The sequence below is a fragment of the Camelus ferus genome, chromosome 4, assembly GCF_009834535.1.
Source record: "Camelus ferus isolate YT-003-E chromosome 4, BCGSAC_Cfer_1.0, whole genome shotgun sequence".
Classification (NCBI taxonomy): domain Eukaryota; kingdom Metazoa; phylum Chordata; class Mammalia; order Artiodactyla; family Camelidae; genus Camelus; species Camelus ferus.
Genome location: NC_045699.1, coordinates 68,014,148 through 68,040,452, shown reverse-complemented (window position 1 = coordinate 68,040,452; position 26,305 = coordinate 68,014,148). Strand labels below are relative to the sequence as shown.

At 57.4% G+C, this 26,305-nt stretch overlaps 1 protein-coding gene across 1 annotated transcript in view; it reads left to right on the top strand.

Moving 5' to 3' along the window:
- NIBAN2 (niban apoptosis regulator 2) overlaps positions 1-25,964 on the top strand; it is a 50,264-nt gene extending 24,300 nt beyond the window's left edge. Inside the window, exons 2-14 of the mRNA XM_032478465.1 lie at positions 6,302-6,432; positions 11,485-11,613; positions 13,404-13,509; positions 14,707-14,874; positions 19,329-19,444; positions 19,998-20,102; positions 20,197-20,359; positions 21,399-21,586; positions 22,272-22,427; positions 22,881-22,997; positions 23,111-23,218; positions 23,352-23,463; positions 23,944-25,964. Coding sequence (XP_032334356.1) covers positions 6,302-6,432; positions 11,485-11,613; positions 13,404-13,509; positions 14,707-14,874; positions 19,329-19,444; positions 19,998-20,102; positions 20,197-20,359; positions 21,399-21,586; positions 22,272-22,427; positions 22,881-22,997; positions 23,111-23,218; positions 23,352-23,463; positions 23,944-24,536 — 2,192 coding nt within the window. The 3' untranslated portion in view covers positions 24,537-25,964. The remainder of the gene's footprint in view (positions 1-6,301; positions 6,433-11,484; positions 11,614-13,403; positions 13,510-14,706; positions 14,875-19,328; positions 19,445-19,997; positions 20,103-20,196; positions 20,360-21,398; positions 21,587-22,271; positions 22,428-22,880; positions 22,998-23,110; positions 23,219-23,351; positions 23,464-23,943) is intronic.
- Positions 25,965-26,305: the final 341 nt, after the last annotated feature.

The window sequence follows — 26,305 nt, the reverse complement described above, 5'->3', positions numbered from 1 at the left end:
CCCAGAGCCTGTAGGCCCGGTGAAGATAGTACCCTGTTTGCAGGTGGGGGTGGTGCTGAGTCTCCCTGTCCCCCACCCCCATTCCTTTGTCCAGCCTGAGGGGCCTGTGGTCAGTTCCCACTCAGAGCTGACTCACCAGCAGCTCAGAAATGGTGCTGAGGCCAGCATCCCAGTCAGCTCCTGGGGTGAGCAAAGCGCTGATTAGATCGTCATTGAGATTTTAGATCAGCTGAGCCAACTGGGACACACCTGCCCATTTTGCCAGTAGGAAGATTGAGGTCCAGAAAAGACAAGTAAAGACCTAGTATGTGTTAAGATTCCCTGCCAGCTCTGACCAGACAGGGGCTGGAGACCCTGGACTTCAGTCTTGGCTCTGACGGTTGCCAATTGTGTGACCTTGGGAAAGTCACTTTGCATCTCTGAACCTCAGTTTCTTCATCTGTAAAATGGGGATTGTAAAGCCTGCTTTACCTGCCTCTAAGAAGCAGGCAAAGACCCAATAAGAACATGTATGGCAGGGCTTTGGAAATTGTGTTGTGTATGAAGAGGCTTCATGGGAGAGGGGCTTGTGCAGGCTTTGGTGTGAGACAAGGTTTGAGACCCATCTCTTTCCCCTTCTAGGCTGAGTGTCTTTGAGAAAGTCACCAGGTCTCCCTGAGGTTGTTTCCTTATCTGTAAAGTGGGGATAGTATTGTCTGTTAGCATTACCTGAGTTGTTGAACTAGCATAAGTCCTCAGTGGAAAGGTACCCCCATCACCTCCGGGAGTTAGTTCTGGGGGCAGAGTCAGGAAGACTGGCTGGTAAGGAGGCACCTCTGGGTCACCCTCAATGGTCCCAAAGGGTACAGGCTTTGGAGACAGAGTTCTAGTCATCTGGGGGGCAGAGGCATCCTAAGAACCAGAGATCCAGATGTAAGAGCCCTTTTACAGCCAGCTCCCTGAAAGGCTTGACTCCAAAACAGTGCACACATGTGGTAGGGAGTGAATTTCACCCTGGCCCTCACATCCTGTGCAGCGGCCTCTTCAAATCTGAGTGGAGCCCACCACCTTCATACAGTGGATGTGGCATGGAGATGGAGGCCCCAGGTGGGCAGTGGCTCCCTGAGGTCGCAGAGCACAGTGGGGGCTGGGCACGGATTCCCAGAATTCCCGATCTGCCCTCTTGCTCATAAGGGAATCAGGACCCCACAGGTGGGCCCTTCCTGGGACAGCCCCACAGAGGTGCTCAGGAGGTTTCATTGACTGGTGAGTGAGGTGACCTTCCGTGAGTCATTAATCTTTCGGAACCTTGCTTTATACACCTGTGAATGGAGAGTTTACTTACCTATATTGGCCTTGGGGCCATTTGAAGACTCTTGATGTGTGTTTCAGGCCTTGCATCTGAGTGGGGTGAATTTACCTCCCAGTTCTGCAGGATGTGCTGGCAGAGGGGACAGCAGTTGGCTCTGGGCTCTTGTGGAGGCTGGAGACTGTGCCAAGGGAGCCCCACTAAGGTCAGGTGGGAGCCTGGGTTCCTGCGTGTTCCTTGCACACGGCCCGGCGTTCCCACCCCCCACCTTTGCCTGGAAAGTTCCTTCCTCCTGGAGGGCTGTCCCTTTGTTGGAGACCTACTTATACTTATCATTACTATTTTTGTGATCCTTTTCCTGGTTCTTTTAAAAAAAAAAAGTCTTTATTGGATCTTTTTCAAACTATAAAAGTTATACCTGCTAATTAATAAAAATTTCAGTCTCTTACTATTGTTGTTACGAGCTGAGCATGGTTGTGAGTAATAGTAACATTTGTGGAGGTCCTGAACCGAGCACTTCACATGCACAGTACTGTGAATGGATTCTGTTATGCCCATTTTACAGGTGAGGAACTTGAGGCTGTGAGTGAGCTAGGCAGCTTGCAGGGCTGAGGTCTTCAGAACTGGGATTCTGACCCCACCTTGTGCTCCTCACCAGGAGGCTGGGGGTCTGGGGCTGGAGAGCAGGCTCTGTCAGGCCCGCCTGTACCTTCACATCTGCCAGCACCTGGGGCTGAGTCAGGGCAAGGAAGGCGGGGGTGATGTATGAGAAAACGTGGGAGGTGGGTGAGGCCGGCACATGCCCTCAGACTGCTCCGCCCCAGCCTTTCTGTAGCTCCCAGCAGCAACTGGATCACTGCAACTTGCGCAGGACACCTGGGGTCGGCTCGGCCTCTGGAGACAGGGCCACAGCCTACTTCCTCTCTGCCGTTCGGCAGGGAGGGATGCCCTGGGGGGCCCTGTGGATGGTGGTCAGAGCTGGGGTCAGCAGGAGGTCCACAGGCTGTGGCCAGAATCCCAACTGCCTTGCTCTGGCTGTGTGACCTCAGGTGAGCCCCTCACCCTCTCTGGCTCACAGTCCTCTTTGGGGTGGTCAGGTCCCAAATCCCTGGCATGTGGTGTCCCCAGAAGCCATGGGAGGAAGCAGTAAGAGCTGGTATGGGCAGGTGTGGAAGAGGGGGGTGCATCTGAGGCCTTGGGGACCACCCACAGACACCCAGGCAGGGATGCCGTAGTGGGTTTTGAGTCATAAAACCTCTCTGGCGGCCCCAGGGAGACAGCCACTGCAGGGTGGCAGGGAGGGAGAGCGTGGGGTGCTGAGCAGGCCTTACAGGGAGGGAGTGGCCTGGGCCGTGGCCCTGGGCCTAGCAGGCAGGAGGAGCGTGGAAGTCCTGCCCTCCCTGGTGGCCTTCTCCAGGGTGGCAGTGCCTGCCTGCGTCCTCCTCCAGTAGTATCTGGCCATAGAGGCTGCTGGGGACCCTGTTCAGGGCTCCTCCCCTGGGAGCCCTTTGTCACTGGAGGGGACTGGACCGTCCTCCCCAACCTGCCTCTCTCAGGTCTTTCCAGCCCTGACACATAGGCCCCTAACAATGCCGAGTCCTCATCCTCTGCCTCCATGACACTTCCTCTGTACCTAGCACGTGGCAGTTCCTCCCAAGCTGTCTTAGGACATCTCTCAAGAATGCTCACAGGGCTGCCAAGAAGCTATCCTGTGGCCCTGTTTCCCCACGGTCTTCCTTTCCAGGGCTCCCTCTGCTGCCAGACTTAGGCTGAGTTCCCTGATTTTGCCCGGGACCCTTCTCTCAGTCCTTCACTTCTCACCTTGCAGTGTCTGCAGTCCTGGCACAGAGTGGACACTCAGTAACTGCTTGGCGAGTGGACAGCCCCCCTTGCGCAGCACCTGCCTAGGTCAGGCCCACCCTCCCAGGGTCCTTAGACAGATACCAGCCTCCGTCCCCATCCCAATCCATTCAGCTCCTCAGTCGGAGAGATTTGGGTAGTGAGAGATTCCGTACTCTCTGCTGATCTGTTTGGTTCTGGAATCTCAGGTGAGAGTTTGTCAGAAAACAGATCCAGGTCCATATAGATCTCGAGTTTGGGTAGCAAGGCATGCCTGTAGTTGCAGTTGGGTGGAATCAGGGCTGGGGCTGCTGCAGTCTAGGGGTGCAGGGCCCATGGGGGCTGTTTCTTTTCCTGTTCCTTTGAGTGAGGCACCCCACGTTTCTGCCTGTACCCTCTCCTCTCTCCACCCTCTGCCGGGTGACGACTCCTCTCTCCTCGTGCCTTCTACCCCTGACCCTGGTCCCACAGCCTCACGTGGTTAACTTGTCTGCATCCCAGTGTGAGGGGTCTAGAATGAATTTCCCTCTTGCCCCTTACTCTGCCCCTCTCAGCCCTGTTGCTTCAGGCCTGTCAGCCTCACTTCTCATTTCTGGCTCCATCTGGTCACCTCATTCTGGTTTTCACTTCCTTGGCCTCTCCTGGCTTACAGTCCTGGGGGCCTTGGTACCCCTCTGTGGGATGCTGCCTGGGCCTTCTCCTGACTGGGCCTCCCCTTCCTGCCTCCTCCCCAGTCCAGCCCCGGGCTTTCTGTGCCCAGACACTCCCTGCCTGGACAGGATATCTGGGCTTGGCTGACCCGGCAACTAAGAGCATGCCGTGGGTCAGTAAACCTAGGTTTGAGTCCTGACACTGGATGCAGCTTCCTCCTGGGCCTGGCTCCTCAAGGATCAGGGCAGATTCCAGCCCTTCTGGGAATAATGCTTCCGTCTGAGGCTGGGTGCACCAGGGCGCAGTCAGGCCTCCTAGAGCCATGGCCGCAGGACCCTTGAAATCCGAGGGCCAGGCCCCCCTATCCTGCATGCTGGGAGAGTGCCCTGGGGTGTCCGGTCATTTGAGGCAGTTGGGACAAAATCCTGGGCTGAGGTTGAGAATCCTGGCTCTTCAGTCCTGGGTCTGCAAGCCTCCTCAGCCCTCAAATGGGGAAACGATAGCACTGACTCCTTAAGGTTTTCATGAAGATTCGTGGGGATCGTGCACGTAAACCTTGCCCACCCACTGACTTGGGTTCACAGTAGACGGTGGCGACGATGATGATGATTACATGTTCCATCAATGTGACTGTTGTCTACGGTCCTGTTTTCTCTATTTGGCTCCGGTTCATTACCCCCTCTCCCCCCTCATCCTGCCTCATCATTTTTCAGAACAATTTTCGTGGTCTTTGAGAGAGCTCTGGTTGTTTATAGTTTTTAAAAAATAGGCATTCAAAGCAAATTCCTCATTTGTTCTCCCCTTCCTCCCCCCTAAAACAGAATCTGAACAGACACGACCTCATTCCAGGAAAGGGGAGCACGGGCCTGTGGAGAGGGACCACAGGCCAAGCTGCCTCTGGAAGGAGAGTAGGGAGGGGGCCTGCCCGAGACCCTGGGTGTGGGATGTGGCACATGCTCTTAGATGTCCTCCCCAGCCACCACCTCCTGGCTCGGACCCAGGACTGCATTCCAGCTATGACACCCACTAGCTGTGTGACCTTGTGCCAGTGACTTCACCTCTCTGAGTCTCAGTTTCCTCCTCTGTAAGATGGGGATAGCAGCAGCCCTACCTCATAGAGCTATGGAGAGGATTAAAGGAAATGCTGTCCTAGCGGGGTGCCCTTGGTATTCAGAGACCAGGCGTGGGAGGGACGGTGTCTCTGAGAAAGGACCAGGTCTTCAGAACCTGGAACCCAAGACTGTCTGAGGTGGCAGGACCTGTTTATTTTTGAGTCCAGTCCTCTTGGTGTGCGGGCGGACACTGAGGCCTAGAGAGGGGAGTGCACAGTGGGCCAACGTGAATCCCAGGTCTAGATTCTCCTGCAGCTACTCCGGACCGGGAAGTCTCGCCCAAGGAGAAGGCCCCCTGGTCATGGGCCACAACCCTCTCTGAACCTCAGTTTCTTCATCTGTAAAAAGGGATGCAAACAACAGCGTCTGACATGTGCTGGGCCTGCTCTGGCGCCCTAGGGTGCCCCTTCTCTGTTCAGAAACTGCTTTAGTAAAAGAAAGAAGCAACAGCCAGTAAAAGCGAAGTGGTTGTTAACTTGGTAGATGAGTTAATTTTAGAATGTTTATTTTTCACTGTGAAAGGAATCATGCTTGTAGAATAATTCAAATGCGGTACAAATGAATGAAGCAGAAAATGAAATGCACTCTGTACTCATTCCCACACCCAGATGCGCCGCCCTTAACAGTCTGGAGGGCTGCCTTCTGGACCTCTTCCTTGAAGTCTCCAAGCGTCAGTAACTCACTTGCACGTACAGGAATGGTTTTCAATGAGATGATATTGAACGTGTGATTCCTCAGTTCTCTTTACATGACAGAGTGCAGACACCTTCCCTTTCTTGGTTCTACATGTACGTGGGTCCCCTCCACTTGACTGTCCCGGGTGAACTGTTAGGTGTTGAATCTTTCCCCCTGTGTACAACTGGCTTGTTTCTGGTGGTTTCTGGTGCATAGTTGCCCGCTGTTCTCATGTGAGTTATGTGGGCTGCGTTCCTAGAGGAGAGACCGTGGCACCAGAGAGCTCGACGCACCCTTAGAACCGTGCACACGGCCTCAGTCTCCCTTGAAAGGCCATCCTGGTTTCCCACCCACTAGCCCTGGTTTAAGGTGCCTGTTCTCCACGTCCTGGCCGGTCTGACCCTGGGGGAAAATGGAATCTTGGCTCCTTTTTCGTTTGCTGGCTGGCTGGCAAGGTTGAGCATCTTTTCACTGGTCTGTTGGTTTCTTGTGTCTTCTCTTTGGTGGTTTCTCTGTCAAGGTCATTGCCCTGTTTCCTGCCCAGAGGCTCACCCAGGTGTGTGCAGGTGAAATGCGCAACTCTGGCCAGAAGCGCAGCACAGAAGCAAGCGTGGAGCTTGTGCGGACAGTTTTACAAGCTGGAATTTCGGGCATTGTGGGTGCCCCTCGCCGGGGTAAGGTCGCTGCCGGAAAGTTACCATGCCAACCTCAAGGCCCATTTGTCCTTCCCTTTCAGAGAAAACCGGGAAGATCCTGACGGAGTTCCTCCGTTTCTACGAGGACCAGTATGGCGTGGCCCTCTTCAACAGCATGCGCCACGAGATCGAGGGCACCGGGCCGCCGCAGGCCCAGCTGCTGTGGCGCAAGGTGAGCAGCGGGCGCCGGGCCGGTGCAGGCGGGCTCTGGCACCAGCTCAGCACGCGGCCTCGGGTGGGGCCTTCTTTCTCAGGCCTCGGTCTCCCATCGTTGTGGGATGGTCTCTAAGGGTCCACCCAGCTTCCGCATAGGCAGATGACCTGGTGATGTCCAGGCCCCTTTATCACAGTGGGTGACCCCTCCCTCCCACAGCCCCTCCATCAGCAGAGCTGGAGCTCTGAGTCACCACGACAGGCCAGGGTGCAAGCCCGACTCCTGTTACAGTCCATGTGCCCACGAGCTAATTACCTCACCTTGTGGGGCCTCAGTTTACTCACCTGTGAAATGGGATGAGCACATCTTTCACACCAGGTGGCTGTGAGGATAAAAGATTTGTCAGCTGGGTGCCCGGGGTTAGGGCAGGTGCCTGGCGAGTGCCGGCTGACACTGTCATCATCACTGGCCTTGTCATTAGCCCCTTATCAGTGGTAGGATTATGTTTGCACAGTAAATATTTGTCAAGTGGGGACTGGAAGCTGCGTGGCTCTGGCCTGGGGGGTCAGCATGGGCCAGAGGAGGCAGGCAGGGCCTCCTGGGGAGGAAGGGGATCCTATGCTCAGCCCTGGTGGGCTGTGGGTGGGAGAGTCAGGAGCACAGGTGGGCTCTGGTGCCCGGGTCTGAGCAGTTGGGGTGAGAGGGCAGCCTTTGCTCCTCTGGGGGTGGTGTGGGGCCCCGTGTCAGCCCAGGAAGTCCTGTTGGAGGGCACTGCATGTCCCAGGGCTGGGTCATTCCCTTGCGGTGACCTTCACCCTCTGCCCCCTGGATGGCTGGGCAGGTGGTGGGAGGTGGGTGATGAGGAGGAAGGGTACCAGCCCCTCTCCTCTGCAGGTGGCCTGGCCTGGGTGGCCAAGTGGCAGCCCAGAGGTTACTTACTCCTGGCTGGGGGCTCCTGGACAGTGCACCCAACAGCTTCTCTCTGGGGATCAGACTGGCTGGCTGAGCTGGTCCCTCTGGAAGTGAGGTCTGAACCAGGTCAGCCAGGCAATCCCAGTGGCTGACTCTCAGGTCATCCGTGGCTGAATTCCATGGTTGGTGAGCTGTGAAGTTGCCCTGACACACCTTGCCACACCTCCCCACAGTCCTTTTGTCTTCCTCTGGGCTGCCCGGTCATCCTGTGCTCCGGCTTCAAGGTGCTGGGGTGGTGCCTTAGCTGAGGAATGGAGGCTGGAACCCCATGGTCTGGAGGGGAGGAACTCAGGGGGCCCTGGATTCAAATCCTCTTATTAACTGGTAACCTTCAAGGCTGTCTCCTCATCTGCCAAATGGATACCTCCTGCCCAGGGCTGATGGTTCAGTGAGAGTAAATGGCAGTGCAGGAAGGGGGAGCAGTTGGGATTACTAAGGGGGTGTGAGTCCCGACTTGCCAGGTAACCTCAGACATGTGGCTTCACCTTGCTGAGCCTCAGTTTCTTTTGTCTGTGAGCCAGCATTCAGAGAGAAGCCATCGTGGGCCAGAGGAGTCAGAGCAGCGTTGTGGGGGTGGGGGTAGGGGCTGTGAAGGTTGGGTGGGATTTGGCTTATTGGGAAGGCCTCTCGGGAAGGAGGACAGTGTGGGCAGGGGTGAGGGTGTAGGGGGTTTGCAGGGGGGGCGACAGGAGGGGGCAGAGTGGAAAGAGGAGCCCGCAAAGGCCCTGCCCTGGAAGTCCTTTCGTTCCTCCCCCAAAATCACGTGATTGAAAATGTGCCTGTTTATCATGAGACTGAAGGGCCTCACAGAGGCTGGCGTCCCTTGACCTGGCTTTGAGGATTTGTTACCCTCCAGTGTCTTCGCAGCAGGAGGAACAGCTGGAGGAATCAGGTTGGGGGCTGGAGGAGCTGCTGCTAAGACTCAGGGATTTCCCAGAGAGAGCGACAGGCAGGCCCCTAGTCTGCATCAGGTCAGGTGCTGAGGCCACGCTGTCCTTGCTGCCCCCAGACACTTGGGAGACAGACAGTAAACAGCCTTTTGCACAATGAAGTGGGTGCTACAAAGGAGACAACAGAGTGAACTCTGACAGTGGGGCCTGACTTGACTGGGTAGCTCAAGGGGGCTTCCTGGGAAAAGGGCCATTTCAGCTGAAAACCTGATGGGAGAAGGAATATCAAACCAAGGCAATGACATGTGCAAAGGCCCAGAGCTAAGCCTTTAAATGGCTTTCCCAGGATACTGGAGGCAGGACTTGAGCCAGGTTCCAGATTCCTAGCCAAGGGCTCTTTCCTCTTCGACCCCCAATGGAAGAGAGGTCAGGGCCTCTCAGAGCATCACATGTCCCTTTGATTTGGGGCCCAAAAGAGACTGTACAGTCTCCTGGTGTCATGGCAACCTCTTGACCTCAGACCTCGTGACAATAGAGGGCAGATGTGGCCTGGCCTGGGTGTCTGGCAGGTGCATACCTGTGTAATACAAAAGATGGCCCTGGACCCAGCCCAGGTGAGCTGCTTCGAGTGGGCAGAGCTGGAATTGTTCCCCTATTTGGAAAGCAATGTCACAGGCAGCCTGGGTCCCAATAACCCAAGACAGAAGTGGGGTCGCCTGACAGCAAAAAGCATTTACTCTACATGAGAAATGCCTTTAACACTCACAGGGGGAGTATTCATGGTAGGAAAAGAGAAGTAACATGTAAGCAAGACGTGTGAGATGAAATCACTCCCTGTCCCTGAAAAGCAAGGATTTCTGGTCCCATTTTGCCACTCAGGAAACTGGCCACCATGAGGTTAAGTCATGATAATAATATAATAATAGAAATAATAATACTATTTGTCATCATCATCACATCAATCGTTTCTATTAGAAATATTAATGGTACAATTAATATAGTAATAGTAATAATAAAAACAGAAATGATAATAAAACCAGCACTTCTTTTGTGTGGGCACTATTCGTCCAGCTGGCACGACACTGCTCTAAGGGACTGTGATTTTGTCCATGTGACAGATGTGGACGCTAAGGCTTGGCGAGGCGGAGTCGCTGGTCCGGGCTCCCGCACCATGGGCGGTGGAGCTGGGACTGGAAGTCGGGCTGTCCGAGCCCCGCGGTCTGTGCTCTCCCCATTCACCATCCACCGAAGATGCCCGTCATGGCATCAGAGAGCTTCACAGAGTCCAAAATATTTGGCCTAGGCTGCTTGGGTTCTCTTTCGTTTCCTGCAGGCCTTCCAATGGAAACATGACTCTGCCATTTGAAAATCTTAAAAATAAAACCCAAACCTACAACCAGCCACCCAGTACAGGCTGTCCTAGGATCTGGAGGTGGACTTGGGCGGTGGGTGCCGAGCCCCTCTCACCTGGGAAGCCTGCCTGGGTGCTGAGCTCACGCCATCAGCACAGCCCCGCAGCACCCGAGCCCTGGGCTCCTGCTCTAAGCAGAGGGGTGGACATAGCCCAGAGCCCTGGGGGGGAGCAGGGGTCTGACCCGGGTGTCAGGACAGCTCTGTCTGCTCGCTCTTTCCAGAAAAGATGGGGATTCAAGAGCTGGGCTGAGAGTCGGGCCCCAGTCTAAATATAGGCCGCTGAGCCCAGCTTTGTGACTTGGGCAAAGCCCACTGTGTGTGTGTGTGTGTGTGGTGGGGGATGGCTGGGGCTGTGGGGGGGTTTGTGTATGGTAGGGGGAGCCATTTTCTTTTCCTGTAAATATTTTTATCCCTGGGTAGGAAGCAGTCTGCGGGGTTCTATTGTTTAAGTACAATAGGCCCTCATTTTCCAAGAATGTTTTGGCATTTCCCCTTGAGGAGTGGCAGGGAGGTTGCTGGGGAGAGGAGGCTGCCTGTGAAGATTGGGGCTGGGGAGGGGGGTGCATCTCAGGAGGGGCCACTCACACCTGACTCCAGCGGCCTGGGCGGAGCCAGAAGCAGAGCCTCGAAGTTAGGAATGGTCAGGCGCCATTAAAATCATACTTTCTCCCTTGATTACATGTGGTCTATGTTTCTTTTTGCAAAAGGCACCGTATTTGTTGTAGAACAGATAGAAGTTGCAGAGGAACAGGACGCTCAACTCTCCGAGCTCCTCCCATCCAGGAGAAAGCCTGCTCCCCTGTGGCCTCCATATCTCCTCGGTGTTGGTCTGCTCAGGAAGCGCTCTCTCAGGGACGGCCATCCCCTTCCCCTCCCCAAATAAGTCAGCCAGAGGAGCTGGGAGACTGACACCACAGTGACCCCAGTAGTGGTCAAGGTGACTCCCGCATACTGAGCTGCCTGCCAGGTGCCCACTGCCTGCGGCATCTTTGCACCTGTCATCTGATGGAATCCTTGAGAGAGCTCGGTGGTCAGTGCTGTCACTGTCCCCATTTTACAGATGAGGAAACTGAGGCTCAAAGAGGTGCCGTGACAAGTCACACTGAGTCAGCAGTAGAGTCAAAGCTGGGGCTTTGCAGGAAGGTCTGGGTGTTTCTGCTGCCCACGTTGGCCACTAGTCTGCCAGGATCCTGGCCAGACAGGAACACTCCAGACTAGGGTCCTCTCCTCCCCCACCCAGACTCATGAAGACCATCTTGTCAGCTGGTGGAGCTGGGGAGGCTCTGTGGAGCCACCTTGATCAAGTTTTTGTTGCCCTGAATGAGAAACAAGCCCAGAGCTGAAGAAAGACTTGCCCAGGTGCTGGGGCCTTCCCAGTCCTGGCCAGTGGGCATGTCCCCTCTGGCTGGTGTGACCACCTCACCCACATGTTGCAGTGGGTGTGGATGGAGAAACAGCCTGCCTTGGACTCCAGAGACCTGTCCCAAGGTGTCGTGGCTGCCTAGAGCCACACGGAGTGGGATCCTGTCTGGGTCCTGTGTCATGTTTCCTGGCCTGGGTTCAGGTCCTATCATCACCAGTGCTATGCCTGGGCCCTGGGGGAGCCCCTTCACTGTCCTGAGCCTTACTTTCTTCATCTTCCAAATGAGTGAGACAGCCTTGCCTCAGTGGCCTTCTGAGAACTTGGCCAGGTCAGGATGGAGGGTGTGTGCAGCAGGGGGTGAGCCCACAGGTGTCACCTTAGAGGACCCCATTCCCGTGCTGGGCCTCATTCCCCACCCATTCCCTCCCATAGGTGCCCCTGGATGAGCGCATCATCTTCTCGGGGAACCTCTTCCAGTACCAGGAGGACAACAAGAAGTGGAGGAACCGCTTCAGCCTTGTGCCCCACAACTACGGGCTGGTGCTCTATGAGAACAAAGTGGTGAGGCCCCCGCCCCATCCCAGCCGTGGGTGCCCGCTGAGCCCCCATCTCCTCCCAGGCCTGGCCAGGCTGCTTCTTCCCTGTCTCTGCAGCCCCCCCCCCCCCCCCGCCAGCTGTCCTCTATGCTGCTTAATACTGCTTGACCCCCGCCGCCCCCCTGCCGACTCCTAAGCCTGAGACTCCATTCCTCCACCCTCAGCCTGCCCCCGGCATCCCCCTCGGCTGTCGCCAGGGCCACAGCAGAACCTCAGCACCCTCTCCCACCCCTTCCCACCTCCCCACCCTTGCTCTGCTGGGTGCCCTCTCTGAGTGGCATTTCATCCATCCAGGCACCTAGCTCTCTGGGGGTCACTCTGCCTCTCCCCCGCATAACCAGCTCATCACTGGCTCCTCCCCACCCCCAAGTCCATCCAGATCTCTCCATTTCCAGGGCCCTCCTCTCCCTCAGCCGCCTTCCTGCCCGGGCTTCCTGCTGCTCCCCAGCCCACTCCCATCCTTGCTCTTCAACAGCCACAGCAAACCTGGCCATCCCCTGCCCCAGATGACCCCCAGGTGGTGGTCCTTTCTTTTTCCTTCCTGATGAAGCCCCCTCTCCCAACCCCCGCCCCCGAACCCCCTGCCCTGCAGCGGGTGGAGACGTGTCCTTACTTGTTCCTTGTCTTTGCTTTGGGCCCTTGGGGAAACCCCATCTGGTTGAGCCACAGACCCAACTTCTACCAAACATTTCTCCAGAGCAGCCAAAGGACAGACTTAAGTGCCATCTGTTTTGAGGCAAATCAGTGTTAAGAGTAACAGAGTCCAGAGCAACCTGATGCCCCAGGCCAGCGGTTCTCAAAATGATAGCCTGATCAGAATCACCTGGAGGGCTTGTTAAAAAACAGGTTCCTGAGCCCACCCCGAGTTTGACTTGGGTCTGGAGTGGAGCCAGAAAATGCATTTCTAACGAGATCACAGTGCTGTTGATGCTGCTGCGGGTAAGGGACCACACTTTGAAGTTATTGCCTCAGAGGTTCCAGCCACTCTTAAGAAGTGTGTTGAGTAATGACACCTAGTGGCAGGTTGCAGCATTGCAGCCCTGCTCTATGAGCTAGGACATCAGTACTATTTTTAATCCCTACGGGTGTAAGAAAGCAGTGCCCAGACCTAATTCTCCTCCCAGGGGGACTTGTGTGGGGCTCAGAACCTAGGAAGCTGATGGACAGTTCAGGGTAATAGTCAGAGACCCCGGATTCTAGAGGCTGACAGACCAGGCTAATCATGGTACCTACCTCTGGATTGTGAGAATTCTGTGAAATGAAGCACGCGAGGCCTGCGTGTAGTGAACACTCAGCTAGTGGTAGCTGCCGATGGGAGAGGCAGTGGAAGCGGCAGTGGTGATAACACAGCGATCATCTTAGCCGTGCTTACCGCCTGGCTGCGCGAGGCACGGTGCTACACGTTTCCTGTGGATTATCTCACTTGGTAGTCATGCAGTCCTGTCAGGTAGGAACCGCTATTCCCCTGCTTTTATATATGAGAAAACTAAAGCACAGGAGGTGAAGGAACCTTATCCTCAACATCACACAGATAGTACTCAGTGGAGCCAGGATCTGAGCCCAGAGCCTGGGTCCAGGTCACTGCACCATGTTGCCTCTAGTCTCTGTGATGGTCAAACTCCTCTTCCTCTTCCATCCCTCTCATCTTCCTCCTTCCCCTCCCCCTCCCCACCTTGGGCAGGCAACACTGAGATGGGGTTTGGGCTTGGCCAGACCCGTAATCCCCAGGGACCATTTCTCTTGCCCGCTCCACAGGCTTATGAGCGGCAGGTCCCACCCCGAGCTGTCATCAACAGTGCAGGCTACAAAATCCTCACTTCCGTGGACCAGTACCTGGAGCTCGTTAGCAATTCCTTACCAGGTAAAGGACCAGGGGTTTTGGCCAGGGGAGAGGGTGCCCCTGAGCCTAGAACTCCAGAATGCACGTTCGCAGAAAGGCCAGCTGGGCTTCGAGCTGGCTGGCAGGTGCCCAACATAACCTGAGCCCCCAAGGGGAGGCCTGGGAGGGGCCTGCCTGAGGCTACACGGTGAATTGGGGCTGCAGCAGTGTGGGCCCCACCTGAGCCCCCGCTCCCTGAGCCTAATGATCACAGCTGTGCAGGGGAATTCACTCCCTATCCTTCCCTTCTCTGAGTCCCTGAGAGGCTCCTGGGAGAAGATGATCCAGGTGCCCTGCTTTGTAAACTGCAAAAAGTCAATACTGCATTTGCAAGGAGCTGTGCTAGGCACCCTGTTTCTACCCCACCCACTTAGGGACTCCCAGGAGCCTTGCAGGAACAGATCCTGTCTCTCAGATGATCCCAGGGAGACCAAAGGGTGGGGGAGATGCCAGCCTGGGGGCAGCTTGTACCCCTGTGTGGGACTTGGTGGTTGCGGGCTCGACAGGAGTCTGGCTTTCCTGGATTCCAACCCCTGCACTGAGAGTGCTGACCTTGGGGTGTTGTGTAGACCCCCCTCCCAAGGTGCTGTGCACGCTGAGCCCAGCACAGAGACCCAGAGGCAGGGCACAAAGAACTGCCATTGTCCTGTTATTAACAACAGTGGCGAGGTCACAGCCCAGGACCACCTATCTCACTGGATCTCAAATATCCATGCAGACAAAATAGAGAAAAATCCCCTTTTATTTATTTTCTATTCCCCACCCCTATGCCTCCCTCCCGCCTTGGATATTTAAGCCACACTTTGGCCTCCACAGCTGAAATTTGAAGGGAAACCCAGGGAGGTAATGCTCAGCCTTTGACCCTGGGGCTCTGACCCTGTATTATTTGTGCCTCACACATGGAGTTTATAACCTTACCCCAGGGAGGTGGATGCGTTACCAGCTCTAAGAAATGGGTCTGAACAGGTACTGGAGGCGTCTGAGGTTCCTTTAACCAGGCTGTGGAGCCAGAAGGAGGGAAGCCACCTCCCCCACTGACTTGCTGGTCACCCCAGGACAGGCCAGCCCTCTCTGGGCCTAAACCTGCCTCTCAGAGCGGAGCGAGGGATCAGCTGTTGGTTGGCCTCTGGCCAAGGGAAGTCGCAGAGGGCAGCTGCTCAGCAGGCACTGTCTCCACAGGGACCACATCAAAATCGGGCACCACCCCCATCCTCAAGTGCCCCACGCAATTCCCGCTCATCCTCTGGCATCCTTCTGCGCGTCACTACTACTTCTGCATGATGACGGAAGCTGAGCAGGACAAGTGGCAAGCTGTCCTGCAGGACTGCGTCCGGCACTGCAACAATGGTGAGCCGCCTTGAGGGAGGGAGCGGGCTGCCTGGGTTATGTGCTGGATGGTGACACCTAGTGGCCGAGTGTGGTGTGGCAACCCTGCTCTATGAGCTGTTCTAATTTTCCTTCTGGGGTTGTTAGAAACCATTGTGATACTGCCCTGAACCTTCTTGCTTGATGAAAACAGTTCTGTGAGGCTCAGGAAAAATTTGGGAAAGTTTTCTCAGAGGGATGTGCTTGTTAAAAATCCTAATTCTGTCACTTTCCAGCAACATGACCTTAGGAGTCCAGCTTACCTCTTGGAGCCTCTGTAAAATAGGGTTAATAGTCTCCCCTGTGTCTGAGAGGGTTTGTGAGACTGCACAGTGAGAATCCACTCCATGCTTGATAAAGGGTTTTTTTATGGTATCATTTCTTTACCACCAACCTGTACAGTAGTCTGGGAAGTTCCCTTCCTCCCTCAGGGCCTCATTGTTCTCTGTAAAGTTATGGGTCTCTTCTGGCCACTCATTCTTTCAACAAACATTTTAATATCTCCTCTGAGCCAGGCCTAGGTCTGGACACTGAGGATGCAGCCAGGGAGCAAGACATGGTCCCTGCCCCTCCCTCATGCTGCTGGCAGTCTGGTGGGGGAGACAGATGTTAAACAGATGAGGACATGAGGGGGAGGGTGATGAGTCACGGCTGTGCTGGGTGCTGGGTGAGAGCCACCCAGGGAGCCTGGAGGGTGTGTATGTATTGCAGGGGGTGTTGATCAGGGCGGCTCCCTGGAGGAGGTGAATGGTTTAGCTGAGACCTGAAGGATGAATAGTTCTAGAGTGGAGGGAGGTGTGTCCCAGACAGAGTTTGCAGCAAGGGTGAAGGGAGGTCCAGAGGTGGGAGCAGTTTAGGGGAGGAAGTGCACAAGGCCCTGAAGTGGGGAGGGGGTGGCCGGAAATGGGCTGGAGGGGGCACTGGGGTCAGGTTAGGAGGGCCTTGTAGGGCCCTAAGGAGTTTAATCAAAAAGCCTGTGATTGTCTCAGTGAGGGGTGGGGGTGGGGTGTAGCACTGAGGGTCTTTCTGTCCTTGGGGAAGGAATGATCCTGTCCTGGACCCTGAATTTCCTTCCTGGTGACCTGGCCTCAGGACAGCAGAGGAAGGTGACAGCCCCTGCCTACCCGCCTGGCACACCTCGGGCACAGCTCCACGTGGTGGTGGATGGATGGTGTGGGCACGCATGCCTGGAGGCCTGGCTGCCCTGACTCGCTCACCCCACCTGTCCTCTCCACTCTCCAGAGCTGCCTGTGGCAGATTCCAGGAGGGAGGAACCAGGTCTTTAGTCAGGCCAACCCCTGCCACCCACAAAGGGCCTCCTGTTCCCAGGTCCCCTGGGGCTGAGGGGCCAGGACTGGGTGGAGGCAATCTGGGCTGTGGTTGCCTGGCCCAGGGCACCCTCCCTCCTCCTCCTCCTGCTCCTCCCCCTCTACCCCACTTCTTTCCTCCTTCCTCCCCTCCCCAATCCCTGGCCCAGCTCCACCCTTTCCACGTTTCCAAGCCTAGTGGGTGACCCCAGGCCAGGTGAGGTGGGGACAGAACAGGTGGGGGAAAGCCATCATTCGGCTCCCCATGTGCACAATGGCGATCGTGATGAACTCAAGCCCTGCGGGATTATTGGGAGGAATAAATGAGCTGGTTCGGGTAGAGCTCTTGGCCCTGTGCCCGGCACAGAGGGAGTGCCCAGCTGGGAGGCCGAGGGGTATGGGTGCGGGTGCGGGTGCTGTGGGCAGGACGGGAGGCCAGGAGCGCTGCTAGGGTGGGGGGAGCGGGTGTCCCACGGCGGGAAGGTGTTCAGAGCTGACAGGGAGGTTTCAGAGGAACCTTTCCTCCACCCTGAGGACTGTGGGAAAGTTCTCTGCTTCCTCGGAGGCTGGGCCTGGAATTTGTGGAGCCTGGAGTTACTCACTCCGGGGGCTGCCAGGAAGTAGGGGGGAGGTGGGGGAAGAAGGCCAAGCTGGGTGGATGCCAGTTCATCCAGTGCCCCCCCCCCCACATCCTGCATTCCTGGAGCAGCTGGGGGTGGCAAGAGGCGGCTGGGACACTGAGCTGAGCCCTCAGGGTGGGCCTGGGGTGCAGAGGTCAGGGCCTCTTCCTGTCTGACCAAGGCCCCCTCTGCCTGCCGCCCAGGATTGAGGAATGTGGTTTCCTTTCTCAGCCAGACCCTGAGGACCCCACAGGCAGGAAGTCTCTAGGTCTGGCTAGAGTCAGCTCCTGAGTTCCAGCCCTGGGGCTGCCATTCCCTCGCCTTGTGTCCTGGAGCCAATAACTTTGCCTCTCTGAGCCCAAGTCCTCATCAGACAAGTGGGACTGAGAACGGCTGTCCCACACAGAGCCGTTATGAGGGTTGGATGAAGGAGCACGTGTGAGGTCTCAGCCCAGGGCCGGTGTCTCCATCTGTTGGGGCTGCTGTAACAAAGGGCCACACAATGGGGGCTTAAATGACAGAAATGAATTTTTCCAGAATCCTGGAGGCTGCCAGTCCAAGATAAAGGTATCAGCAGGTCTGTTTTCTTCTGCGGTCTCTCTCCTTGACTAGCAGACAGCTGCCTTCTCCCTGTGTCTTCACACACACCTCCCTCTGTGGGTGCTTTCTCTTTGTCCAAACATCTTCTCACAAGGACACCAGTCACACTGGATTAGGGCCCAGCCTAATCACCTCGTTTTAACTTATTTACCTCTTAAGTCCCTGTCTCCAGATACAGTCACATACTGAGGTACGGGGTGGGGGGTGGTGATTAGGACTTCAACATGGGAACCTGGAGGGACAGACTCAGCCCCTGGCAGCCAGGCTCAGGGGAAGAGCTCAGGAGGGGTGACTTTTGTAAGACTTAGCCACTCAGTGTGCAGAGTAGAGACGTCCTAAGGGTCTGACCAGGCAGAGCCTGGAACCCTGGTGGCCTCCTTCCTGCTGCCCAGCTCTCAGCCTCACCTTCCTGCCGCCTGGAAGGCAGCCCCTATGCAGCACGCCAGGGCTTGCTGTCTGCGGAATGTCAATGCCCTAATGTGGAGAGGCTGCGTCTAATGCACAGCCCAGATTTTCCAGGCAAAACCTGGTCTCTGGGAGACGATGCCCATCCTGAGAGCCTGAAGGGTTCCTCCCCTGGCCATCTATGTGGCACCCACCCCAGGGGCTCTGCCCGGCACCCCAGCTCTGCCCCTGTCACTCCCTCCTCATCACAGGTCCCCCTCACGCCCCTCCCTTTCCCAGTCCAGGGAGCTGCCACTACAGGGATGGGGGCTGGGCCTCAGTTTCCCCACCACTGAGCTCCCTTCCAGTCCCAGCAGGCTGGGATTCCTGTGGGGGAATCGGCCGGATGTGGGAGGGGAGGGGTCCTCCCCACACCAGAGAGGGGCTTTTTCTCTGTGGGGGTGACTCAGGCCGTCATCCCCACAGAGGGAGCCGGGGTTTCGGAGCACAGGCTGCTGCTTCCCCTTCGCTTGGCTCTGGGGACACGGCGGTCAGAGGCGCGTGGCCAGGGCAGCTGCCCGCTGTTGGGCTGCCGGGTGTTTAACCACGTCCTTCCTGAAGCCGGGTTCTGCCTCTTCCTGGGCCGGCCCCCCCCCTCGCCAGCATGGGGGAGGTGGGCAAACTCATCTGGACCACCACCGCCACCACTGATAGCAGAAGCAGGGAAATGGTATTTTCAAGTCAGAGGTGGACACACGGCGGCGAGCAGGGCAGACCCAGGGCGGCCGTCGCTGTGGTTACTAACAAAGTGCTGGGCCCAGCCTTCCCAGTCCATGTGGTCCCGGAGCCCCACAGTGGGTGTGTGCAGCCTGGCTGGTCAGTATTCCCACTGCTCAGAAGGGAGAACTGAGACCTTCTAGGGTTCAGTGATCTGGACAAGGCTCGGCAAACTGGGGCCCATGGGCCAAGTGGGGCCCATCACCTGTTGCACTAAACCCAGTTTTACCAGCTCGCTCATTCACACACGGTCTGTGGCTGCTTTCCTGCTACAGCAAATGCAGGCTGAGTAGTTGGGACAGAGATTGCCTGGCCGCAAACTGAGAACATTTACTGACTGGTCCTCTGCAGGGAAAGCTTGCAGCCCCTGATGGAGGGAGGGTCTCTGGGTGCCTCTGGTGGCCTTTCCCGGGAGGTGGTGTGGCTTCTGGTCGTGGCTCTGCCACTTGCTGCCCTGGAACCGTCAGTAGTGGCCTGACCTTGAAGCCGGTCCGTTTCTCCATCTGTAAAGCAGTGCCCACGTCTTGGGGCGGTTGGGAGGATTTAAGGATTTAAGGCGATAAGGAGGGTATGAAGGTCTGTGTTGCTGCTGTTGGTAGGGGGTTATTATTGCTGTTACTTGTTCTTGCAGCTCCTCCTCCCACCATTACTACAAGAGCGGTAGCGGGAGTCGGGGCAGTCAGTCAGTTGGTCATGGTGGAGGCCACCGTTCCATCCTGCTGACCTCCTCCCTCCCTCTCCTGGACAGGGATCCCTGAGGACTCCAAGGTGGAGGGCCCTGCATTCACGGATGCCATCCGCATGTACCGCCAGTCGAAGGAGCTGTATGGCACCTGGGAGATGCTGTGTGGGAACGAGGTGCAGGTGAGGCCAGGGAGGCCAGTGGGAGGCTGTGGAAGTCACCCCAGTTCCCAGAGGTTAGGGCCAAGCACACAGATGGGGCTCTGGGGCACTCACTGCAGGTTTGGAACAAGATTCAGCTCAGATTTGGATGGGTGGAGGCTGAGGTGGGTCACGAAGGTGGAGCTACTTGTTTTGTTCAGTCATTAACTGAGCATATACCCTGGACTAGGTGGTGGGGTGCCACTGTGTGTAAGAGGGAGGCAGCCCTGGCCCGCAGGGAGCTCTCTGTCTAGCAGGAGGAACAGACATTTAACAAGTAAACGCATACAGTTCCATATGTAGGCAAGTAGTGTGGAGTGTGGTATTCCAGACTGGGAGGCAGCATGTGCAAAGGTCCTGAGGTGGGGCCCCTTTAGGACACTCAAGCAGATTAGCTGGGACCTGTGGGAATGATACTCAGGAAAGAGGGCAGCGGAGACGTGGCACAAAGGGCCGAGCCCAGAGAAACGGGGAGAGGAGCACATCGGCTGCACAGACTCCAATCCTTGCCCCCGCCTCTGCCTCCTGGTTCCAGATCCTGAGCAACCTGGTGATGGAGGAGCTGGGCCCGGAGCTGAAGGCGGAGCTGGCCCCACGGCTGAAGGGGAAACCGCAGGAGCGACAGCGGCAGTGGATCCAGGTGGGCAGGCCTGGGCTTAGGAGCAGGGGTGTGGGGCCTGCAGCTGCCAGGCACCCTCAGCCTGGCGCTCACGCTGCCACCTCACTGCCCGCAGATCTCAGACGCCGTGTACCGCATGGTGTACGAGCAGGCCAAGGCACGCTTTGACGCGGTGCTGTCCAAGCTGCAGCTGGCCCGGCCGGCCATGGAGGCGGTCATCCGCACTGACATGGACCAGATCATCACCTCCAAGGAGCACCTGGCCAGCAAGATCCGAGGTAGGCAGGACACCTGGCTGTGCTTGTCCTCGCCGGGTGACGCGCCGGGACCACGGGCTCTCCTGCCTCTTTCAGGGATCCGTGCACATTTCACAGCAATGATCGGATTCGTTATTTTTTAAAAACTGAAATCAAATCTGAGCCATTGTTCTTCTGACCCCTGTGGGTTGTTTGGTGGCTGTTATTTCTGTAAACCCAGATCTTCACGATCAAAATGATGTCAGGGAGGTTCAAGCCTTCTGCTCGTCTGTGTCCCTCAGATTTACCACGTGTCATTTTAGTGACATCAGCTCGACTGTGTGGTGACTCCCTTTCGGCAGGCCCGACTTCTCTGGCTCAGCTGACGCTCCTTTCTGTTCCGAGCCAGATGGGATCCCCTCATGTGTGTGTCCCCCTCACACTGGCCACAGCTGTAGTTGTCAGTTGTCCGAGGGTTATCCTCTGCTGGCTGTCCTCCCTGTGAGCTGGGTAGGACACCCTGAGTAGATATTTATTGTGTGGAAAAAACAACATCAGCGGGGCAGAGGGGAGGGAGGGACGTCAAAACACCCCCTGGGTAGAAGTGCCTTGGTCAGGATGTCTCGGAGACGGTTCCTGCCCACAGAGAAGCAGCCTTCTACACAGTTACCGAGCCAGGCCACACCATGCCAGAGCACGATCCAGCTCAGGGCTTGTAGAACCCAGAGGCTCATTGAACTCACTCTTGTGTTTTTCCTTTTTTTTTAAATAAAGAAGCAAGACTCCCAAACGTGAGTTTTTCTCTTCCTCTAGCGAAGAAGGAAAACTGCCAACATTTAGACCTTTAGCAGTTTTTTTAGCTTCCTGCCACCATGGTTTCAGGAATATTGGGGTCGGATCTCAGACTACCCTGTTATTTGTGCTGCATTAACAACTGTTCCTCTGGAATCTTTCTGTCTGCCAATGTCACCAGGGGTTTTCTTTAAAGAATAACAGACAGCCTGCTTCTAGCCACGGAGGTCTAGGGTGGCTGGGGTTGCTCCCAGGGGTGCTGTCTGCTAACCAGCTCCCTTGGGTGCAGCCTCCATCCTCCCCAAGGCAGAGGTGTGTGTCCGGAACCACGTGCAGCCCTACATCCCGTCCATCCTGGAGGCCCTGATGGTGCCCACCAGCCAGGGCTTCACCGAGGTGCGGGACGTCTTCTTCAAGGAGGTCACCGACATGAACCTGAACGTCATCAACGAGGGCGGCATCGACAAGCTGGGCGAGGTGACTGGGCGCCGGCCCCGGGGTGGGCGCACCTCCTGGGTTTGGGTCCTGTTGGTCCCTGTCAGGCCCTCATGGTGATCAGGGCGGGCCTCTCCCCTCCAGGAGTAGCCTATGGATAGAGGATCTGTGGGATACCAAGGGGCGAGCAGGTACAGAGATGCCGTTTCATGTACCCTACAAATGGAGCCAGCCCCCTGACTTCTCAGTCACCTTCCCCAGACCCCGTATTGGGGTAGTCGGCTGCCTGGAGCCGCACGTGCAGATAGAATTGGTCCTGTAACCTTAGCCTCCTCTTCTACACCTCAAACTGAGGAGTCTGCTGAAAATAATCATCACAGAATTTGAGAATAAGAAACAACCTGAGAGATAATGAAAAACCAGCTCCTGAGTTGGAGGCTGAGGAAATTGAAACTCAGAGAGTGTGAGCGACTTCCCCAAGGTCACCCAGCACCCAGGCTGGCCTCTCTCCACATGCTGTGCAGCTGGACCCCCTCCCACCTGCCTTCAGACCCTCATCCTTCCTGTCCCAGGTCCTCCAGCATTTGCCCTTGTGGGCACCACCCCAGATGGCCTTCCCTGGGGCCACGCCTGGACTCCGAGGGCCCAGGGGATGCGGGGGCCGCGGGGGCCACCTGGCCATTCCAGCAGTCCCAGCTAACGTCCTGCACATCCCTGCCTCCTGCAGTACATGGAGAAGCTGTCCCAGCTGGCGTACCACCCCCTCAAGATGCAGAGCTGCTATGAGAAGATGGAGCCGCTGCGGCTTGATGGGCTGCAGCAGCGTTTCGATGTGTCCAGCACATCTGTGTTCAAGCAGCGAGCCCAGATCCACATGCGTGAGGTGGGCCCAGGGTGCTGCCCCAGCTCACCCCGCACCCCGCTCACCTTGCACCCAACACCGCCTTCCATAGGCCCCATCTCCTGAGGAAGAGGCCCTGACCCCTTGGCCTCCTCCCCGGCCCCGCCCTCCTCCCAGGCCTCGCTGCAGTCAGCTCAGCCCCTGTGTGCTCTCTCCTGCTCTGGTCTCTTGGCTGTGCTCTCTGGTCTGCTTGGACACCTGTCCCTCGGTTCACCTGGCTAATTTGGATTCATCTTTTGGGATGCAGAGACCCCTTCCTCTGGGAAGCCCTCCTTACTCCCTAAGCCCCTTCCTGCAGGGCCCAGGGACCTCTGCTTCCCGTTTCCCTGAGGCAGGGACCGGCCCCAGTGCCCAGCACTGAGCTAGCGCACTAGACACTCAGTAGAGGAGTGAGTGATGAGTGAGGCCCTCATATCCCCGTCCTGTGCCCCGCAGCAAATGGACAACGCCGTATACACCTTTGAGACCCTCCTGCACCAGGAGCTGGGGAAGGGGCCCACCAAGGAGGAGCTGTGCAAGTCCATCCAGCGCATCCTGGAGCGGGTGCTGAAGGTGAGCCTGGCCAATCCCCTGACAGATGAGGACGCGAAGGCTCAGGCCAGAACAGGGGCAGGTGGAGCCCACTGACCTGGAGCCCCCGTGCCCTGGCTCTTCTTTCCTGGCAGAAATACGACTATGACAGCAGCTCGGTGCGGAAGCGCTTCTTCCGGGAGGCGCTGCTGCAGATCACCATCCCGTTCCTGCTCAAGAAGCTGGCGCCCACCTGCAAGTCGGTGAGCGCGCCCCCTGCCCCTACTCACCCCAGCCTGCCCCAGCCCTGGGCCTGACCCACGGCCTGGCTCGTGGGGGTGGAGCCCACAGACCCTCCCTCTGCCCCGTGGGCGTGACCACCCTTCTCTCTTGCAGGAGCTTTCCCGCTTCCAGGAGCTGATCTTCGAGGACTTTGCCAGGTTCATCCTGGTGGAGAACACGTACGAGGAGGTGGTGCTGCAGACGGTCATGAAGGACATCCTGCAGGGTACGTGCTGGTCCCGCCACCCGGAGGGCGAGCTGCAGAGCTGGGTGGGGGTTTCCTCTGCTGGCCGCTGGTGTTGGGGTGCTTATTGTCGGGAGGGTGATGGAGGTGGCCGCCCAGAGGAAGTGGGGTCAACTAAGCTACAGCCAGGACATGAGACTTACGCTGCGGGCTGGGGTGGACCCTGCTGTTAGTGGTGTGGCCCCAGGAGGGGAGCACTGCCTCCTTGTGCCTTTGTTTCTTTGTCGGTCTTTGGCATCACAGGGATATCAGATGAGTGACAGGTTAGGGTCACAGCTCCTGCTTTTCAGCATCAAGGACCTGAAATAAGTCTTGTACCAATCACAGCGCCCACCCAGGCTGTGGGAGGCCTCTGGGGGATGACACGGGGTCACACTGGGGCCCAGTGTAGGGTGTGGTGACGGCCGTCAGCCCCCTGGTAAGTGTCCTGACACTGCACCACCCTGACCCTTTGTCCCGTAGCTGTGAAGGAGGCTGCCGTGCAGCGGAAGCACAACCTATACCGAGACAGTGTGGTCATGCACAACAGTGACCCCAACCTGCACCTGCTGGCCGAGGGTGCACCCATCGACTGGGGTGAAGAGTACGGTGGTGGAGGTGACAGCAGTGGGGACAGCAGCAGCCCGGGTGTCCCGGAAGCAGCCACCCTCTCAGAAAAGCGCCGGCGTGCCAAGCAGGTGGTGTCTGTGGTCCAGGACGAGGAGGCAGGGCTGCCCTTTGAGGCTGTCCCTGAGCCACTGTCACCTGCGTCCCCGGACAGTATCACAGAGCTCCGGGGCCTGCTAGCCCAAGATTTGCGGGCTGAGAGCCCCCCACTGGCCAATGGGGCCCCTGTGCAGGAGAGCCCCCAGTCCATGGCAGCTCCTGAGGCCGCCCCGCCACCCGCCTCTCCGCCCGCCTCACCCCTTCAGCAGCTCCCGCCTGGAAAGGCTGTGGACCTTGAGCCTCCTAAGCCCAGCGACCAGGAGACCGGGGAGCAGGTTTCCAGCCCTGGCGGCCGCCCCCCGATCCACACCACCACCGAGGACAGCACAGGGGTGCAGACCGAGTTCTAGGCCAGTCTCCCCCGAGCTTCTGTTGGACATGGAATATGGGCCACTCCCTCCGAGGCACTGGCAGGCCCTTGGCTTTGGCCGGGGAGCACCAGACCCGTGCCTTTGGGTGGAGGTAGGGCAGGGCTGGTGTGGCACCTGGGGCTGGGCAGGAACGGGCCCACCTGAGTCACTTTATTGGGTTCAGTCACACTCGGTTGCTCTATTTTCTCTTCTGTGGGACGATCTTGGCTCTCCTCCTAGTGCTGTGCTGGGGGCTGGGCACAGCTGAGGGGCTGGGGAGCATCGGTGGGCCTGGTTCCCTGAGCCCTCCCCACCGCTCTTCCTCCCTGGCCTGTTTCCCTTGTGGGTCTCACCATCCTTGGGAAGAGGGAGGCTAAAAGCATCTGCTGTGACTTCCCTCCCCTTGGAACCAGGAAGACAGAGAATTGGGACCCATCTCTGGATGGGTTTTGGAGTGGACACTGGCCTCGCTCTCCCGCCCTGGGTGAGGGGAGGTGCAAGGAGGGGGTCTTCAGGCCAGGGGATGCTGGGGGAGTAGAACCATGGGCCTGGGGAGGGAACAAGAAGGGCCTGGAATGTGCTGGTCTGGGGAGAGGACGTGTCTGAGGGGAGGAGGGAACAACCTCTGTGGAGGTGCTGCCGGGAGGGCGGAGGGTGGGCAAGGTGGCAGACAGAGGGTTGCTGGCCTTTGCCTCGCCCTCCCCCGCTTGCTGGGGTCCAGTCTCCAGGTGGCCCTCTGTCCCCACACGCTGGGCTGAGGGGAGGGTGGCAGGACTTGGTGGATGTGGATGGTCTCCTGCAGGCTGCTTCCAAGGTACGCACTGTCCTCGGGGGAGCTGGTGGGGCTCGGGAGGGGCAGAGGGAGGGGCCGTGGCACCCCCGGGTACCACTGAGCATTTGGGGTCAGGCTTGGACTGGGCCTCTGCTGCCTCTGAGTCCCAAGGTGCCACACCCTGGAGACCCCTGGACTTTTCAGGTGTCCTTGTGAGTTACCTGGGGCTCAGCCATCCTCCTTCCTCAGCTTCTTGTTCCTGAAGGTGAGGGTCAAACCAATGCCATCTCCAGGGGCTGGGACCTCCTGGCCTCCCCAGACCCCCTCCCCTGCTGCTTTGAGGGGCGGTCAGGCAGGGCAGAAACCAACCTCCTCCCCCCAGCCCTGCATCCTCCGTCCCCTTGATCCGCTTCCCGGGGCCGGGGCCTTGGACCCACAGGACGTGCAGCGCTGGCTGGTGCTCAGGGACCCCCCCCCCCCAGGCCCCCCAGCCCTTATCTCAACGCCTCAGTAACCTCTTCTACAACACACCCCGTCTTAAGATGCTTTCCTCTAGTGCCTTCTTTTGGGGTTTTCCAATTCTTCCCAGATACTATATTGGAAATATTATGCAAACTGTTTTCAGCTTCTACTAATCAATAAATGCTTTATTTAAAGCCAGTGGCCCACGTGTGGTGCCGGCAGCGGGAGACCTGGACTGGAGATGGTCTAGGAGCACCTGTGCACCTTGACTTTTGGGGCTAGTTGCTTGACTGAGTGCCTCGAGGTGTGTGATCAGAGTTCTGTGATCTCATTTTACAGAAGTGAAAACTGAGGCTCAGAGAGAAGGGATGCAGGAGCGCATAGGTTACTGGCCTGAGGGCAGCTCAGGTGGCTTCAGGTTGGTGCAGCATGGTCTTCGGGCAACAGTGTGGCCAGGAGGGACGTCAGCAGCTTTATGGCTCTGTGGCCTTGGGGCACCCACAGCGGGGTGGGCCTGGAGCTCAGGCTGGCTCTA